Below are 20,336 nucleotides of genomic sequence, written 5' to 3'. Positions count from 1 at the left end.
CTTATTTTCTAAGAACATGTGGGACCTAGCAAAGGTTCAGTTTTTTAAAGGTACAGCATGCTAACATCATGACTACATTTGTGCCAGTTCCAAAGCACCTTTTCCATTTTGAGTCTTAATACACTGCAAAATACTGATGTTCATGCATTTTGAGTGCATCCTGTTTTCCTCTTATGTTGTCCAATTCACGTTGTCCAATCTCTCCTCTGGTTTTTGTCTTCCACCACAAAGGAGATTTCAGTTGGAGTTTCTAGGGTTCCCTCTCCCTCCCTCCCTAGCTCCATTGTCCCAACGTCCCCCTTGTAGTTATAAAGCAAACTAAAAATCATGCTTGCTTAAATAGAGGGAGCACACATTATCATTTGTTTTAAGTTAAACAAATAAGGGAGAAATCATTCACACCACACACCCTTCTTCTCATATAGGACAAAAATGTCATTGGAAATAGACTAGAACTTTTAAAAAAATATGGAGTTCCCCTGTCTCACAATGTTAACTCCTGATGGCCTCATTTTTCCATTTCTCCTCCTTTTCACTTTTCTTTTACTTACCAACCACCGCCACCTCTCAAGATCTATTTGGGAAATAAAAGGGAAATAAAACTTTTAAGGATACATGACTCAAAATGTTTATTTACCCCAATTTTGTTCCTACAAACTTCTTTTAAACCCAACAATTATTTTTTAAACAGCACAAAATGACACTGTATGGGTCAAAAAGGATTGCTTTGAAACCAGAGTGTCTCTTTCCACTTTCTCCAGGAAATGCCTGAAAACATATGAAGCCCCATGGCAGGAGATCACCAGCAAAGCTTCATTACAACATTAGCACTACACAGAGAGCAAAAGGCTTAGCTGGGCATCACAGTCATTTAAGGTGTGCTCTGTTCTTCCAGAACTTAACAGAATCCTGTAGTGGAGAAGCTTTTTCTCCTCTTCCACAATGCTTTCTTTTCAATACTTTTTCTCCAAGAATGGAGTACGCCACAAAGGACTAGAGAAATTAATGATAGCTTTCATTAAGATGAAAAAGCAGCTTTTTGATTCTTCTCCATCCTTCCAGATGCCTTTGAATGGAACAATTTCTGGATTTTGCTGTTCCTATACTTTATTTGACTGGGTGTAATTAATTGTTTGGAGATAAATCTAACCTCCTAATTATTCGTGTTTTGGTTTCCCATCACCTATTAATCACTGGTTCAATTAAGTGTGGCACAGGGCTTGGGCCAGAGTGAACTCAGATCAGTGATACACTATTATATTATTATTTCCCTCAGTTAATACTAAAGTCTATATATTGACCCATTCCTGGATTCATTCAACAATACTGTTTGGTTCAAATAACACACTACATTCTGGTCTCTGGTCTATGACTGTAATAAACTGAACTGAATTGAATTGAATTGACACTATACTTAAAGAAATAAATCAGACAATTTCTCCACCAGTGACATAACCTCTTCATAGCATTACTTGGCCATTACTCACACTATATAATGGCTGGACAATTCTAGAAGATTCTTTAAGTCACTTGTGGAAAAATAACGAATGACAAAATAACTATTTGGTTCACAGAGTATATCAAGACAAATGTTTGATTCTTACAGCATGGCAAACTACCCAACCCCTTTTTAAGTCTAGGGTGTTGTGCAAATCCAGCCCTTTAGTGGTGGATAATCCCTTTTATAGAGCTACAAGGATTTCCTGGGATGAAGAATTACTTACAAAATCAGATCTATACTGGGGATATGTCTGGCTTTCATTCTGTTCAGAGAAAAGATCACCTAATATAGCTAAATAAATATTTTACATTGCCCCCCCCCCCGCTTTTGAGTATGTGTTAACTCCTATGATCGCTAGGAGACAAGTTACTCCATTTTTCTTCGCAAGATTTCAGAAGTGGTTTGCCATTGCCTCTTTCCTAGGGCTGAAAGAGAGTGGCTGGGTCAAGGTAACCCTGCTGCCTTCATCCCTGAAGTAGGATTAGAACTCACAGGTGCTTGCCTTCTAGTGCTTTATAGCCTATGGTTTGCCTTAACATCTACACCAAACTGACTTTGTACATTATTGACTAAGATCTGTTAAAGTACACAAAACTGTTAATATAACTACCGGGTTTTTTTTGCTGAAATGTTTCAAGAATATTTTGATTTTTGTTCTTTTTCCTCTCTTTTTTGTTCCTAATATTAATTATTTAGAATGAGTCTCAGATTGGAGACAGCAAGTAAAATAAATGCTAGAATAATTATTTATTTAGAAACCTGTCTCACTTTTGAAATACTTGCATATTATTTAAGTCTAGCGTAAGGAAAGAGCTATCCAACCGAGACCCAACACATTTACTTTGATAAAGGGAGAGGCTCACAGACAGAAACACTGATTCATAACTTTCATGAAAAAAGTAATATTTATAGTCCTGCATGAAATCAGGATGCATTTGAGACAAATACCACAGACAGATGATCAAATGAATTCCATGTAAACCAGATAATAGAAGTCAATCTGAAATTATGTTTTAGCTTCTAAATCTTTATTGCTTAGAAGCTCCATTTTACATATAATGTAATAATCTGCATCTTTTGTTGTGCTACAATGATGATGTTTGTTTTTTTTAAAAAAAGATTCTCTGGAGATAAGATTGCTTATGCTGCTTCATTCAATTGTTTTACTATAATTAGAAAAGGAAAAAAATGTGTGAGAAAAAAAAATACATATTTGGTCATTAGGGCATTTATATATTTGGCAGACTTTAATGAAATAAGGTAGACTGCTGACTTACTTAAGAGACATTACCTCATTGTAAATGGATTGGCCCATAATTTATTTCCGTCCACTACAGCATGAGTACCATACACATCAGAAAACCACCCCAAATCCTGTCATTTCCCAACTTTCTTCCCAAATTCCACATCAGACAAAAATCAGTTTGGCACTTTGAATGGAGAATCCTAATGAGGCAACTTCACTATAAAATAATGAAGCCTCTCTCCTCAAGAACATCAACACATGTGCTTGTTCTGCCCACATCATTCTCTCCTGTCCCTTCCGTTCGGGATCATTTCTTTAACTCTCATCCCATGACTTTTTCTCTTTCTGTGCCAGATATACAGAAATATAAGACTTTGTTTCTTTATTACACCTTTTAAACTGTCCAATTGCCAAATTTCTCAAGACAGTTACCATAAAACCTCTGATCAGAATGATCTTCTGTTGCACAATAAAAGCTTCTTCAATTTTGAAGACTTTATAATAATTATAATGTTTATAATAATATATCTTTATCTGATTGCCAAATTCAACCAATTTTCATGAATGAAGGCAAATATACGTTTCCTAAGGTAATGTTGAGGATGCAGTCTGGGTCGGTCACCGGGACCAAAAGTTAAGTCTTCCAAGCTTTCAGACTCATGCTGGAGCCCATCCTCAGAGAACTTCTCCCTCTAGCAGAGAGAAGTTCTCTGTTGGGCTCTCAGCATGAGTTCAAAAGCTCAGAAAAGAAAACCTCTGGTCCTGGTGACTGATTGGATCAACCAATTTTATTTAAATCAGTCTACACTGATCTAAAAAATCTTGATATAGGCAGGAAAACAGACATATTCATTCTCATATTTTGAGACAAACTTTTTTTTAATGTCTGAAACTTGTAAGAACTTTATTATTATTTTTTTAAAAAAACCCAAGGCTTCAATATTACATTCACTTCAAAACCTAAAATACTGGACATTGTAAAAGTGTTCCTTCTGTATATAATTTTAAGAATGATTAGAATAACACCATCATCCCTACCACAACAGTTGCCGTCATCATTATTATCTCTTTCAATCTGAAATAGCTTCACATTGCCTCATAGTAAAATATAACAAGTTTTGATTGTATTGCTCACTTATTTTTCATTGTTTATCTGTACATATGAACCATGATTTTTAAAAGATGTATGTAACCTCTAATAGATGCATGCATTCTCAAAAGTCCTTGTACACTGCTATCTTTTGAAAAGCATATATCTTTGTAAAAAAAAAAAAGCTCCCTCATTTTCTGGTATGTACATGTTTTATGATGCCTGTGTACACATTAATATCAAAACACCATGCAAGGGTCATTCATTATCCAGGAACTTGTTCAAAATTACTTCTAGAGTGAAAAGAAGTTGAGTGCAATTACTGATGTCCTCAAATGTCCTCATAACAAATGTTTTTAAACTCTTTAAAATGGACATTATATTATTCAGCACCAATCAGTGAGTGAGCTGCTTAACTAAACATGTCAATTTCATCCACAAAAGTCTTTCTGGTGAATGTTTAATCAATTTTTGTGACTAATGAACATAAATTATGGCAAAACAAATTTGAAGAGAAGTACATGGATGAATCTCCTCTGAATATAAATACAGAAGGAAGAGGGTCGTGGATTCTTGTTGGTCTCTCCAACAGGAGCAGTTTATTTTTTCAGTCCCTCTGACTCTTCTTCAGTTGGTATCCATAAGCAGGCAGCATGAATGCTGGCATCCACACTTCATAGACTTTCAAGTATGAGAATATATATGCTTGGATGCTTCTACCTCCAAAAATGATGCGCCATGAAAAGTTATGTTACAGGCTCAAAGGAGTTCTGCCTGGTTAAGACACCAGGCTAGAAAGCAGAACACTGTGAGTTCAAATCCTGCCTTAGTCATGAAATGCAGCTGGGTAACTTTGGGCCAGTCACTTTCTCTCACACCAACCCACCTCACAGGGTTGTTGTTGTGGGGAAAATAAGGAGGGAGATGTGTTGGATATGTTTACTGCCTTGGATTGTTTGTAAAAAAAAAATAAAGGCAGGATATACATGCATGCATACATACATACACATATACATATAGTCATATTAAGACATAATCTATTACTTCACCAATAAATTGAAGAACACTCAGGTCAAAATGGCTGCCCCTGGACAGTAACCAGATGCTGGAAGGAAGGGGACATGTCTGACAATACAGGCAATCAGAACTGGAGCTGCCACTAAAACAGGTTGAAGTTCTTGAGACTCGGCAGTAAAGGGCTTAGAAATTTGAATCAAAGCTGGAAAATTTGGGCACAGGTGCATTTGCAATGGGCTTGCAAGTTAGAGAAGTGATGATGTAATTCATTTTTCCATTCAGGAAGCAGCAAATGGCTATCCTGGTGATGGACCAAAAGAAAGAGTGGATCTCCGTTTAGCCGCTCTTTGTATCCACAAATAAAGGAAGCATGGTGTCTGTGTGAGTATTACTAAAAATAATTATTATGTTTGGAAATACCTTGTCATAAATTTATGGAGTAATTAATCTTAATGTGTTGCACTTGTAGCTTGAGCACTGACCAACTGAAAGGAATGTTGGGCAATCAGGCATATTGTGACAATGTAATAAGATCTCAAAGAAAACACTTTTGACTGCTATGAAAATATTGTGCCAAATTAAAAGTAGTTGGGCAATTTATTGATGTAAATAAGAGTGTCATTGAAGGAAGTAGAGTTCAATCTGAGCTAATGTTTTCATCACAATGTTTTTCTTTTTCATCTACAGCCAGGATGGTTATTTAAGAATAACCTCACATTTTCCTCTTCAGATTGGGCTATTTACTTATTGCCCACCACCTTCTCAGTCCTAGTTTTTAGAGGCAAGCACTATATTTTGCCAATAAAATTCAATTTGGACTTGTGAAAATGCCCTATGCTACCTCCTATTCAAGACAACATGAAGTGAATAGCAGAGAGCTGTACAATCTTTTCTATTTAACGTAGACAATATGTTTTAAAATGTATACAAACAGCAGCTGGAGAAACAAAGAAAATACAGTAATACACTGTTGTGTGATTTAATCAAAATGTATCGTATACAATTTCCAGTGATAGGTGGCAGTCTGGAATTTTGAGAGTACTTTCACAAAATAGTTATGATGGAGCACCAGACCAACCACAAAATATCAATTTCCCAGAAGACAGACTGAAAAATCATTTCCAACAATTTTTTCTAATTTCTCAGGATGCCCACTTCCAGCCCATGAAAAACGTCTATGACTTACAGTCAGAAAAGTTAAAAGGTTTAGAGTTTCTGTAATTCAGCCTGAATTCATTTCAAGATTTGGGAAAGCAACATATGAGCTTCTCTGCCGACTATATTGTTACAGATGCTGTAGCTGAGCTATAAAAATATGCATGGTTAGATAATAATCCTTTGCTACCATTTAGGAGTAGTCTAGATTTTTGCAGCCAGATATAGTATATCTAATAAAAGCACTTATTCCTCCTTCCCTCATCCCATAAAAGAAAAAGAAAAAGCTATTTATTAGTCCTGGGCATCTCAACTGATTTATTGCATGAATACCCACTGCATTTCAATAGACAACCAGTAGTTCATAGTACCACTATTAAAACACAAACAAACACCCACAGAACAGAAATCAAATAAAAATCTATAAAGCAATCCAACAAATTCTACACAAGAAATTATGGCATTGTGCAATTTGGAAAATTAAAAAGAACGGATCTTAAAACAAAAAACTTGTTTTTGGTATGGAAGGGATTTTTTTTTTAAAAAAACCCCAATAGAGTCAGCAAGGTGTTTTGCATAATATCTAAACAAGAATGCTATAAGAAAGGCCATAAGAACTGAGATTTGTATTCATTGATGAAGCCAAGAGTTTATTAGTTTATTAGTTCAAATGTTGGAACCCTCAGCAAGATAAGATCATCACATGAATATTCAATGATCTAACTTGCACCCAATGTATAGATATGGCAGAAGTAGATATTCACACTAGACTGTAATGGGGAAAGACCCAAGAGTGTATGTATAGTGTTGTGTCATAATTCATATGTAGGATTGGAATTGAAGACAACCTTCCAAATGAGAAAGTCAATGTTCCCTAACAGTCCCCATTCCTCTAAAATCTCTCCAACCTCCTCTTTAGTTGGAAGAGAAATTTGTCCCGTCACTAATATTGAAGTCAAATGCAACCATGAGTCTGTTTTGTTTCTGTGCATAAAAACCAATGGATGAAGAAGCATTTTTTTTGGTCCAGTGTCTCAGACAAGCTAGTATCATTGGTCATAGAAATGTTCATTCTCACCCTCCAAGAAGAGGATGTGATAGAGGAAAAAATGGGAAGGGGAGATGGCAGACTGACAAACCTAAGTGGGCTCACTCAAGTTTCTTAGAGATTCAGATATCATAAACCATCCCTTTCATGACTGGGTTTTTAAGCTAAGACTTTCTTTTCCTGTGACATGCAAACACTTGTCTGATGGCATACTAGCATGCCCTTGTGCACATTTTGGGAAATGCTATCTAGCAGAAAAGCAAACTCTTAATATATACTGACATATATGCAGGCCAGTGGTAGGATTCAGCCAGTTCTTTCCGGATTGCGTGAATCGGTAGTGACAACGGCATGAGGCTCCGCCCACCCCACCTGATGTAATGCATGCCTACTGAGAATGAGCAGAAGGGCGTGTGCATGTACAGATGAGGCATGTGCGCCCACATTTGTGAACCTGTAGGGAAGGTAAGTGAATTTCACCGCTGATGCAGGCACATATATGTGTACAATTCTGAGCCATGAGATGTTTCAAGAGCAAAGCTATAAACTTCAGTTTTGAACTTTGGGGCCTATGTAAAAACTGCTTCACTCTCAAGTGTTCTGCAGACAGAAACAAGGCTGTTCTAGTTCCCAAGGTCCTATTGCAGTTCACAAGTCTAAAATTTCCCACTAACTCAGAGTATCCAGCTGCCTCTCTATCCTGAAGATCAGCAACCCATCCGCCAATAATGAAATCTATTAACATTATTTCATTGGAGTCCTCATCAGTATCACAATATAACATTAGCATAGAAGTCATTTAATACAATTCATGTGCTTATACTACAATCATCAAGAATTAAAGGATCAGGATTTGCTGATCTCAAATTTTTCTTACCAGTTTCAGTTTTAGTGGCTTGTGGCTAATTCACATTATGAAATATAATTAACTTAGCATTATAAGAAATAATAGAGTAATAGGCCTCTTGGGAGCAATCCCAAAACATCTGGAACAGCACTTGATTCCCATCAGCATTGACAAAATCACTGCCAGTCAATTGCAAAAGGCAGCTTTACTTAAAGCAGGTTACATCCTGCAGGGATACATTTCACACATTTCACACCTTCAAAAAAAGACTTGATTGGAAAATCAAAATGCAAAATCCACTCTAAACATCTGGTTGACCGTGTGACCATCAATAATAATAATAAAATCATCTGCCTTTTCTGGGAGGGCTGCTCTTTTGATTTAAATTTGAGATATGCAACTTTCTTCTGTGGCAGGCCAGTTATGGGTGGGCAGGTTGCGAGATTGAAGTTAAATTACTATATTAAGTTCCAGATCTCTTTATGATAGTGAGATAGTAGCAATAGCATTAAGACTTATATACCACTTCACAGTGCTTTTAAGGCTTTTTCTAAGTGGTTTACAGAGTCAGCGTATTTCCCCCAACAATCCGGGTCCTCATTTTATCGACCTTGGAAAGATGGAAGACTGAATTAACCTTGAGCCACTCAGAATCGAACTCCTGGAATGAGCAGTGAGTTAGCCTGCAATACTGCATTCTAACCACTGTGCCACTATCGCTCTTACGCTAACAGCCAATGTGAAATGCATCATTCAGTTAACTTCTCATGTCAATACCACAAAGAACTGAAAACACAGGGATTTTTATTTCTCTGTTGTGCATAAAAAATAGCACAGCCTGGTTAGTTCCTCTTATTTCTATGATACTCTAGATCCGTGATGGCGAACCTATTGTCAGGCCTGGAAACCATATTAGACTTTAGGTTTCGCTGCCACATTTTTCCCCTGAGGGGAAGAAGGGGGGCTGAGGGGTATGGTAACATTCTTCGGACGGTCAAGGTCGGATGGGGTTCACATCTGCAGGAAGAGTGGCAAGAAGATATTCGAATGGACTGGGAGAACGTGGGACCATGTGACCATCAAAGGGGTCAGGGGGGTGGGACTCTTGGGGTTTGTATAACTGGGGAAAGAATCCGGAACTTCAGTTTTGGAATTCCACTCATCGTGTGCCAGTCTCCTCATGCTAGTAAAGAACTCTGGAAAAGAAATGTCTCTGAGTTTCTTTTACGCAGAAGAGGTATTTCTGGAACCTTGACACCTATGGCACGTGAATAGTGGCATTACTCCAAAACCTAATTTTGACTGGATTTTATTTGTATTAAATCTTGATTTATAGTTTAATTTTAATTCAATATAATAATTATATTTAATTAAATATAATTATGATTATTCAATATTATAATAAATATGTACGTTTATAATGATATCATTAGTGCAATATCTTGCACAAGAAAAAAAATATCACAATTTGGTAACCATTTTAGGAATTCTCATAGCATCATTAATCTAGAAAATGAAACAGATTTTGGAAACATTGAATAATAAACAATTTGTAACAATCTTGCTATATGTAATAGTAAAAAAGAGAAAGTGAAGTTTTATTTGGTTAGTACCACAAAATTCTTTGGTAAAACACTTGTTTTTCTTTTCTTTTCTTTTCTTCTTTTTTTGAGGGAAAAAAAGCCCTGACATTGTAGAGAGAACACATACAAACTTATATATACATATACTTTCATAAAAATAGAATACATCTTGGCAAAAATTACTTCCAGAGTTTATTACCACCTTATACAGTGTTTTGACGTCTGACACTTTTAAAACCAAATTTGGTATTTGGGATAAGCAAGTTTTAATATAATTTTCAGTTCTTTAATTGTCCCTTGAAGAAGAAAGTTGAATTTCCTTCTTCACACACTTCACCAGATTTCCTGTTCTAAGTAACCAGTGTTGATCCTAGCTTGTACACCATATAAAGTAGCCATAAACTGTACTATTTTAGGGCAAGGGCAATTATCTTTCTTGCATTAGGGCTTTATTACAGCTTTATTTTTCAGTCATGTGATAGATGTGTCCCCTCTGGAGGACAAATTGGCTACTATTTGTTTGCACTGAGGAGGCTTGCCAGCTTGAACAATCAACCAGTGGAACAGCTTGCCGTCAGAAATTGTGGGTGCCCATCACTGGAGGCTTTTAAGAAGAGCCTGGTTAACCACTTGACAGAAATGGTATAGTGTGAGCAGGAGGTTGGACTAGAAGACCTCCAAGGTCCTTTCCAACTGTTATTCTGTTACTGCTGCTGTGCATTATGTCCAAACAACTGTCTGGGTTTCTCACAATCTGTTTTGATTTTCTTAAAACTACCAATTATGATCTTACCATTGTGTCATGTCCAGGAAAGTTACTCTTTCCACCAAGTGTTAAATAAAAACTATTGTGATTATGCAAACATTTCTTGTTACTTTGTAAAAAAAAAAAAACCAATCAACTATACCATATTTATTTTCGTACTGTATCATGGACATTATTTTGTTTTCATGTTTGGGGAAGAAATAAAAATCATCCTTACATCTTATTTTTTTAGCACTAAATTATTGCCTAATTACTATCGCTAACTAGTTCCAAAGAGTCAGCAGAACAATCTTTGGGAGGTGATTGCTCCAGTGTAATAAATAAAGCATGTGGTAAGATTCCAACGATTCGTAGACTACAGTTATTTTTGTCAAGATGGCATTATTGCAACAAGGTTGGCAGTAAGAAATAAGAAACGTAGCACCATTTTTTCCCAAGTTGCACAGTCTACAACTGTTTAGAGATGAGGCAGTCTTTCTGGAAGTGGTGACACCCAGCGGGATGTATGCATGTGGTTAACATACTTTGATTATTTTGGGCAATGCTTCTCCTAATAAGGATAAGCAGACACAGCTATATAGACTATGAAAGTGGTCTGATATTCAATGGCTCCATCACTGCTGTAAGAAAGAGCTCTGACTCTCATTCGATATGTCTCTGACTCTCGCAGAGGCCTCGTGGTATACACCACCCCCTTCAAATTCTCATCTCTGAGTGAAAAGGGAATGCTCATGTCCTCATTCATCATAAGGAAACTGGTCCTTGGGTGCACCACTCCATCTTCAGTGTAGGCACCTAATCGGATTAGATCCTGATTGGCAGCAATCCCAAATGGGAGAGATACAAGTTTGTATTCCAAGGCATAAGGGCTCAAGGCACATTCCAAGTCATTGGGCGGGCAGATCTTGAGGCACGATCTGAAAAGAAACAGTTGTGGATATTAGTTTAGAATTAATCTAATCAATTTCTACTATTCTTTACCTCGCTTCATCAAATCTTAGCCACAGTTGTAAAATCCAGATCATCACTGGATTGATAGGACCCATAATATAGTTAGGTGATTCTGTGGATTATTTATATAGAAATAAATGAACAAGAATGTTGGCTAAGGTAAGTATCAGCTTTAAACAGTTTTGCCTGTTTCAAAACACGGTTTAAACAAAATATGTATTCAAACATACATGTTGCCTCTAGCAAGTCTGATTTGTGATGAAATTGAAGTGAGAACATTTTGGAAGAAGCATTCTTATTTTATATTTTTAATTACTGTACTTCAGTTTACTCTTTCTTATTCCCATTGTGCATTACATGTTTACCCGGAAATGGAACAATGTGATGTAGTGTATATAGGTAAATTAAAATAAATGTATATTTTAAGTTATCACATTCAGTTTACCCAAACTGAGAGACTTTTAAAGTAGATTGTTAAATTAACATTAAACAGCACTTAATACAGGCAGCACTTCAAGATTACAAGTGCCCCTTGTTTAACGACCACTTCTTTAACCAACCCTTCACAGTAACAACAGTTTACCGATTTAAAAAAAGTAACTTGTAAATCCTTGCATTTATGACCTTCGCAGGTTTGTAAAACAAAGGAAAGTATGAAGTAAGAACATAAGCACTATTGCAGTATCCCTTATTGACCACTTTGCTTAAAGGTCGAGTTGTTGGTCCCAACTGTGCATGCTAAATAAGGACAATATGTGTCTCTCTCTGTGGTGTGTGTGTGTGTGTTATGCTGTACTGAATTACCAAATCATAAAGAACACCTGGCAAAAATAGAGAGATGAAGTTAAAGCATACCCAGAAAGATGATCTCGCTGGTGGTTTGGAGGGCAAGGAGTTTCGATACACTGATAGCTTCCTTTCATGTTAAAACACATGCGGTTTGGTTCACAGAAGATGTTCTGTTCAAGGCATTCATCTATGTCTGATATAGTTCAAAAGGGATGACAATTTCAGATAGGCCATTCATTGATTTCATTTTTTTTACTTTGCATCCCAGATAAACAGCACCAATAGGGTGCTGAACCATAGAACTATCATCGTCATGCATATAAAGGAATATTTTATAAAATATGCATATAAATAAATAGAATAAATATCTTCTTTCCATTGGAGCCATTTGCTTCCCACCAAATATATTAAAATATAAGATAAAAAAATGAAATAAAATGACAAATTTTAATTCCAAGTGGACACTCATTTCCTTTTCCCTGTGTCTTGCTATGATTTTGTGTCAGACTCTCACTGGAGATCCCAAAGAGTTTTAAATTTAAAAAAGAAATGAAAACTCCCAAAATTGTGATTCATTGCAGTCATCTTATTCATGTTCCTATCAGGAACTGTTCCCCTTCCCTATTATCCACTGCAGTGGTGTAGTGGTTAGAGTGCAGTACTGCAGGTTATTCTGCTGCCTGCTGGCTGCCGAGATTCAAACTGCAATTTGACAGTTTGAATCTCACCAGGCTCAAGGTTGACTCAGCCTTCCATCCTTCCGAGGTGGGCAAAATGAGGACCCAAATTGTTGGGGGCAATATACTGACTCTGTAAACCCCTTAGAGAGGGCTGTAAAGCACTGTGAAGCAGTATATAAGGCTAAGTGCTATTGCTATTCTTAAAGGTAAAAGTAAAGGTTTCCCTTTCCCAATTGTGTCCGACTCTAGGAGGCAGTGCTCATCTCTGTCTCTTAGCCGGCATTGTCCAAAAACATTTCTATGATCAAATGGCCAGTATGACTATATGCCAAGGTGCACAGAATGTTGTGACCTTCCCCCAGAGTGGTACCTATTTATCTACTAGCATTTGTCTTCTTTTGAATGCTAGGTGGGCAGGAGCTGAGGCAAGTAACAGGAGTTCACCCTATCACGCAAGTCTTGGGCAGTGGTGGGATTCACCGGTTGTAACAACCAGTTTGCTTCATGCGTCATCTGGAAGCCAGAAAGGGGCCTGTTTCCAAACTTCTGGTACTTCCGGTAGGCCTGTTTTTCACTGTCCCCAGGCTCCAGAGGCTTTCCTGGAGTCCAGGAGGGCAAAAACAACCTCCCATGGACTCTGGGGCCATTTCTGGACTTCCAGTAGGCCCATTTTTTGCCCTCCCAGAGCCTCCGCACACATCTTAAACTTCTCTGGCATCCAAAACGGGCCACGTGGAGAGTCCTGGGAGGAATAGGGTGGGTAGGGTCAGCCAGTCCTTGGAACAACCGGTTTGTCAAACCAGATTAAAATTAACATCCGGTTTGCCCGAACTGTTCTGAACTGGCTGAACTCCACTCCTGAGCTCTGGTCTCAAATTCAGGCTTCCAGCTTTCGAGCTGACAAGCTCAGTATTTTTAACCACTGATCCATCCAGCCCCCTTCATCTATATTCTTAGTGATGTGCAAAATATACTAATTAGCTTAGTACTCTTCAGTATGAGCAGATAGGAGCCCTGCCCTACCTTAAAGACAACTCTTGGTAAACTCTCACATGAACGAAGGCCATTACTGAAACAATTAATGCATTAAGATACTTACTATCTATCATAATATCAATTGAAATGTATTTCTAAGGCCCTGATGAACTATACTGATGAATTTTAATTCTTCTCCTTTAATTTCCCCCCTCTTTCAAGACATTTTCTTACCTTGACATGTTTTGCCATTGGGCATGATTCGGTAACCTGATGGGCAAAAACACTGGTAACTCCCTAAAGTATTCCTGCATTCATGCTGACAGACACCTCTGTTCTCACATTCATCAATGTCTGCAAAAATTAAAAAAACAACAACACCCAAACATTTAGATTCTACATAAAGTGACAGGCTAAGAGAGGAAAGCTCACTTAGGGCAGGATTCCAAATATTAAATTCCAACACACAGACACAGACATATACAACTAGAGTTTTGCTGTATTTAGACTATTTTTTTTTCCTTAGCAAATGCAGTTTTGCAAATCTGAGGAATCCTACCACAATCAAAGCTTTTAAGCTTGACATATAAAGCTATTTTCGAAGTCCTTTCAACTATTAGACAAGGAGCCTCTTGTCCAATCCTTCAAAACAGAAAGTAAAGAGAATATAAAGTTGATAACGGCTAGTTGTAAAAATGTCTGTCAGCACCATAGTATGTCTGAAGAAGTGAGAAGACTCAAAGCCTGAGATTCAGTCCACACCATTCTGAAGGCTGGCAGAGAAGGACAGAATCATCACTGCCAAAGTTATGCCAGGAGCATAAAATATAACTCCCCAGGGGAAATCCCTCACCGGGTACAAAGGGCTCGCTCATAGTCTCAACAAGCTCAGCATCTTTCACTCAGAAAATCAGGCAACATTATTCATCACAGATTTGGGAACTTTTGAGAAGAAACAACACTGCTATAAAACAGAAGAATATGGCCTGAAGCATCAGGGTAGTCCAGCTTGCTTTTATTTAGCCTTTCATGTAGGAACAGTGGTTCGCAGCCATTTCTTCCCCAAGGACCTCCTTTAAAAGCTTTTTGTGGCCAAATGGACCATGACCACAGATTCCCCAAGACTTAACTCAAAATTTAAATCGTAACATTTCATCAAGACTTTGCGGACCCACTGTGACAACATTGCGCCCTCTTCCATGGGTCCGTGGAACACAGGCTGAGATCCACTGATCTAGGATATGGATGCTCTGGCACCTAAACATTTTAAATGTTGGGCAAATGTGCTTCTACTCACATGAAAAAGTGCCAGTCAGCTCATGCCCTTTGTGTCACATCTGCTGCTTGTTTGGGAAGTTATATCTTTTTCAGCTAACATATGTAGACATATCCACTAAATAAACAATGTTCTAAGAGGGGGAAACTGGATCAGATGGAGATGGAGTATAGGAGCAGTGGTGGGTTGCTACTGGTTCGCCCCGGTTTGGGCGAACTGGTAGTAGTGGCGGCGGGAGGCTCCACCCACCTGCCCAGACATCATCAAATACACACTGCACATGTGCAGAAGTGGTGCATGCATGAGCAAAGCGAGTGCATGTGCGAGAGTGAACCAGTAGCAAAGGTAAGTGAAACCCACTGTATAGAAGATTAAATACAAGAGACTGTAATTCAAACTTCTTTTAAGCACTGCATGGGTTCCAATCCAGAATGGATCTAAAACCTAAAAAATCCTACCATGTTCATCAGAAATGGAACTCTTCATCTTCCTTTGAATAAGGGGGAAAAGATGCAACTACTAGAAATATCTTAAAATATTCTTTAATTTGACCATGAAATGTTTATTTGACATGTTTTAAAAGCTCTTAACGAGATGGAAGAAAGGGACTATCAACCTAATTTTTGCATGTGTTTGTGGCAATTGTACCACACATTAAAATCATTGTTCTTAATGGCTGCATTGAAAATGAACAAATCTAATGTTTGAACCTCTCAGTGCATTTTTTAAAGCAACTTCTCCTCCCATTTCCTCCTTCTTTTTGTATTCTCACAATAGGAAACAGTCTTTAGAATCAGTTATAGATCTAACACTAACAGAGCAAAACCATACAGATTTCATTCAACAACTGTCCTGTTTAGCAGCTGTTCAAAATTATGACTGCACTAGAAACATAACTTTGTGAGCAGTCCTCACACTTAATGCTGCAGCAACCCTGTGATCGCATGACTAATATTCAAGTGATTTGCAACTGTCAAGTGTTTACAACCATGTGTACATGGTTGTAAACACCTGCCATGTGATATCACATGTGTGGACATGTGATATCTCACTTAATGGCTGTGCTTGACTTCTTTAGTAACCAGCAGAAGAAGTGATGTCCTAAGTCATTGTGGTCATATGATGTTTCACCTAACAAACATGTTTAGCTATGGAGTTTTCCTGAACCCAACTGTAGTTAAGTGACTAATTGTACTTTCTTAAGTCCACCATATATACATTTTAAGAACCTGTAGTAATAGTATTTTGAAAGAAGTTCTTAGTTTTGAGTTTAATTCTAAGCAATAAAAATCCTGGATATATCTTGCTATTAACAGCATTGCAGTTTGGAGAACACAATCAACCTCTTATTGTGCTCATTTTTGGCCATCACACTCAACAAAGAACCTTTGAAAGTATCTTTCTAATTGGGTAGGAATAAATGAAGAAATACATTCATTCATGTAGAAAGATCTTTAGGGCTTTAAAGATGAACTCTAACAATGACAAACAACCTGCCTTGGTTGGCAGATCCTAAGTGGAATGAGCAGGGGGGGAAAAGAAAGAATATGCATCATATGTACAGACATATACAGTACATACATATACACACATATACAGGCGTGACATTTACCTATACATTTGTTATTTCTTGCCTCATAGCCTTCAGGGCAAGGCTCTCTAACATTTCTTCTAGTCCTGGCGATGGGAATTCTGCTGTTCCTATACTCTGAATAGGAGCTGTAGAGATTGGAGGAGTGCCTGATATATTGTTGAGGTCGATAGTTGTCTCTCATGGGGGAGTACTGAGCATAATTATAGCTATTGTAATAGGTGCCATAATTTGGGAACCTCTCCAATCCAGCGCAAGATTTGCCATCACCTAATAAATGTTGTCCAGGAGGACAGATACACTTGAAGCTGCCGGGCATGTTGGCGCATTGATATGCACAAGGTTTAGGCACTTGTTCACATTCATTAATGTCTGCTCATGGGACATGATTCCAAAGCAACACACCATGTAACAAGGGGAAGGAGAAAAACACACATAAACAAAACAAAAAAAAAACACATAAAAACTCATCAGTCTGAGGAACACGCTGAAATTACAAATGTGATTCTAAAACCACAAAACATAGACAGTACATGCATTAATCTTCTTGTGCAACGTTTGATGAAAACCATGAGATCACCCCAGCTAAACATGCACACTTTTATGGCAAATTAAGTGCTCTCTATATATAGTGAACAAAATAGAGGCCTTGCTTTTTCTTGATCTGGAATTTTTCAGTATTTTCTTAACCTTTAAATAGTTGCAAGGCTCCTGCAATGATATTCAAGTGTTCCCTAATGCAAGACAGGGGTTGTGATCCTGTGTAAATTTATCTGGGCACAATGGCACTTCGAAGGAAATTTCGACCAATTTACATTTTAAAATATAGAATCTTTTGAATGACAAAATGAATTGAAATATATACTATAAGTGTACAGCCCTTAAATCTGCAGAGAACTTTAAAGAAAGCATGTCACTTTTGTGTGTAAAGAAATCTCATGCTTAAATGTCCAGATTTATTTTGTTTATTTTCTTACTATGATCGCAATACAGGCCACTGTTTAAAGCACATGAATTTTAAAGGGAGCATTAAAGTTGTATGTCAACTTTCCCCCATACAAATAGAAAATATGAATACCTGTTAGAGGTAAGTACCATTTATGGGACAGACAGTCCCATTCCTGCTCCACTATGCCCATTTGAGTGGGAAAATGTGCCCTAGGCAAATGTTTAGCTTATAAGTGACACGAGGCTGGCTCCAGGGGATTATAAATGCTTCTTTGATGGAAGGGGTTTTCCCCGCCGCCTTGAAGGAGGCGGTGGTGAGACCTCTCCTCAAGAAGCCTTCCCTGGACCCAGCTATTTTGAGTAATTATCGTCCAGTCTCCAACCTTCGCTTTGCGGCGAAGGTTGTTGAGAGTGTGGTTGCATGGCAGCTCCCCCGGCACCTGGAGGAAACTGTCTATCTGGACCCGTTCCAGTCCGGCTTCCGACCCGGTTATAGCACGGAGACGGCTTTGGTCGCGTTGGTGGATGACCTCTGGAGGGCCAGGGACAGGGGTTGCTCCTCTGCCTTGGTCCTATTAGATCTCTCAGCGGCTTTCGATACCATCGACCATGGTATCCTGCTGCGCCGGTTGGAGGGATTGGGAGTGGGGGCACCGTTTATCGGTGGTTCTCCTCCTATCTCTCTGACGATGCATGAGCAGTGTTGACAGGGGCAGAGGTGGTCCTCGGGCGCCTCACTTGTGGGGTGCCTCAGGGTCGATTCTCTCGCCCACCCTGTTCAACATCTATGTAAACCGCTGGGTGAGGTCATCAGTGGTTTCGGGTGAGTTATCATCTGTCGCTGATGATACTCAGCTGTACTTTTCCACCCGGACCACCCCAACGAAGCGGTCAAGTGCTGTCCCGGTGCCTGGAAGCTGTACGGGTCTGGATGGGGAGAAACAGACTCAAGCTCAATCCTCCAAGGCGGAGTGGCTGTGGATGCGGCATCCCGGTACAGTCAGCTGCATCCGCAGCTGACTGTTGAAAGCAGTTAGTGGCCCCAAAGGAGGCGGTTCGCAACTTGGGTGTCCTCCTGGACGGACGGCTGTCTTTGATGAACACCTGGCGGCCGTCGCCAGGAGGGCCTTTACCAGGTTCGCCTGGTTCGCCAGTTGCGCCCTTCCTTGATCGGGATGCCTTATGCACGGTCACTCACGCTCTGGTTACGTCTAGGCTGGATTATTGCAATGCTCTCTACATGGGGCTGCCCTTGAGGTGCACCGGAGGCTGCAGTTAGTCCAGAATGCGGCTCTTGAGTAATGTGAGGAGCCGCTCGTGGCTCCCACGTGACATCGCTGCTCCGTAGCTTGCACTGGCTTCCTGTGGTCTTTGGTGCGCTTCAAGATTTTGGTAACTATCTTTAAAGCGCTCCATGGCTTAGGACCCGGTACTTACGAGACCGCCTGCTGTTACCTTTGCCTCCCACCGACCCGTGCGCTCGCACAGAGGGTCTCCTCAGGGTGCCGTCCGCCAAACAGTGTCGGCTGGCGGCCCCAGGAGTAGGGCCTTCTGTGGGGGCAGTGGCGCTCTGGAATGAACTTCCCCGGTCTGCGTCAAGTGCCCGATCTTCGGACCTTCCGTCGTGAGCTCAAAACATATTTATTCATTAAAGCGGGACTGGCATAATTAGTGATGTATTTTAATTGGGTTTTTAATATTTTTTAACTTTTTAATTTAATTTAAATTTTAATAATCGGCCTTTAAAATTTGCTCTTTTTAATTGTTGTTTTAAACTGTATATATCTTTGTTTTTACTTTGGCTGTACACCGCCCTGAGTCCTTCGGGAGAAGGGCGGTATAAAAATTTAATAAAATAAATAAAATAAAATAAATAAATATATTTACGGGACCGCCTGCTGCTACCGAATACCTCTCACCGACCCGTGCGCTCTCACAGAGAGGGATTCCTCAGGGTGCCGTCGGCGCGACAGTGTCGTCTGGCGACGCCCAGGGGAAGGGCCTTCTCTGTGGGGGCTCCCGCCCTCTGGAACGAACTCCCCCCAGGACTCCGTCAACTTCCGGACCTCCGAACCTTTCGCCGCGAGCTTAAAACTCACTTATTCATCTGCGCTGGACTGGGTTAGTTTTTTAAGTCTATGGGTTTTTAATGGGTTTTTATCTTAAATTTTTAATTGTGGCCAATTTAATAAGTTTTTTAATTGTATTTTAATCGTATTTATAGTGTATTGTGTATTTTTTACCTGGCTGTGAACCGCCCTGAGTCCTTCGGGAGAAGGGCGGTATACAAATTTAAATAATAAATAAATAATAAATAAATAAATAAATAAATATTTGCGTTCATACATGAAATTAGAAGCTGATTTTTTCCCACAGTGAAGGTGTTAAAAGCCCAATCCTCTGGGAACTACTAATTTCAAAATGAGTAACACCTAGACCTTCATAGGCAGCTAACAATAGCAGGTGATATTCACAAAAATATTATTCATATTTATTAGGGTTGTGAAAAAAATCTGGATTCAAAGAGCATAATGTAATTTGGAGCACAAGAGGACAACACTCATCATATAAACTTATTAAAGGCCACCATATCTTTCCCAGGTTCACATGCTCCAAATCACAATTTGCCATTCAAATTCTTATCTATAGATAGACCTATAATTTATTCAATTCCAGATTCTGACTTACCCACACAGGGTCTTCCAACTCCCTGGAATCGATAGCCTCTTGGGCACACACACCGATAACTTCCTTTTGAGTTTTCACATATCTGGTTGTATCGGCATTGGTGTGTACCATCTCTGCATTCATCAATATCTGGTGAGGAACACAACATCTTTATTTATTATTTATTTATTTATTTTGTCGAGTAC

General features: G+C 38.9%; 1 protein-coding gene across 1 annotated transcript in view; it reads right to left on the bottom strand.

The window, feature by feature from the left end:
• Window positions 1-7,423: 7,423 nt before the first annotated feature.
• HMCN1 (hemicentin 1) overlaps window positions 7,424-20,336 on the bottom strand; it is a 292,886-nt gene continuing 279,973 nt past the window's right edge. Inside the window, exons 103-107 of the mRNA XM_058177873.1 lie at window positions 20,152-20,280; window positions 16,537-16,887; window positions 13,883-14,002; window positions 12,060-12,186; window positions 7,424-11,170 (exon numbers count right to left, since the gene is read on the bottom strand). Coding sequence (XP_058033856.1) covers window positions 10,804-11,170; window positions 12,060-12,186; window positions 13,883-14,002; window positions 16,537-16,887; window positions 20,152-20,280 — 1,094 coding nt within the window. The 3' untranslated portion in view covers window positions 7,424-10,803. The remainder of the gene's footprint in view (window positions 11,171-12,059; window positions 12,187-13,882; window positions 14,003-16,536; window positions 16,888-20,151; window positions 20,281-20,336) is intronic.

The sequence above is a fragment of the Ahaetulla prasina genome, chromosome 3, assembly GCF_028640845.1.
Source record: "Ahaetulla prasina isolate Xishuangbanna chromosome 3, ASM2864084v1, whole genome shotgun sequence".
Taxonomy (NCBI): Eukaryota; Metazoa; Chordata; class Lepidosauria; order Squamata; family Colubridae; genus Ahaetulla; species Ahaetulla prasina.
Note: the sequence above shows the minus strand (reverse complement) of the source record. Positions and strands in the feature narration are given on the sequence as shown.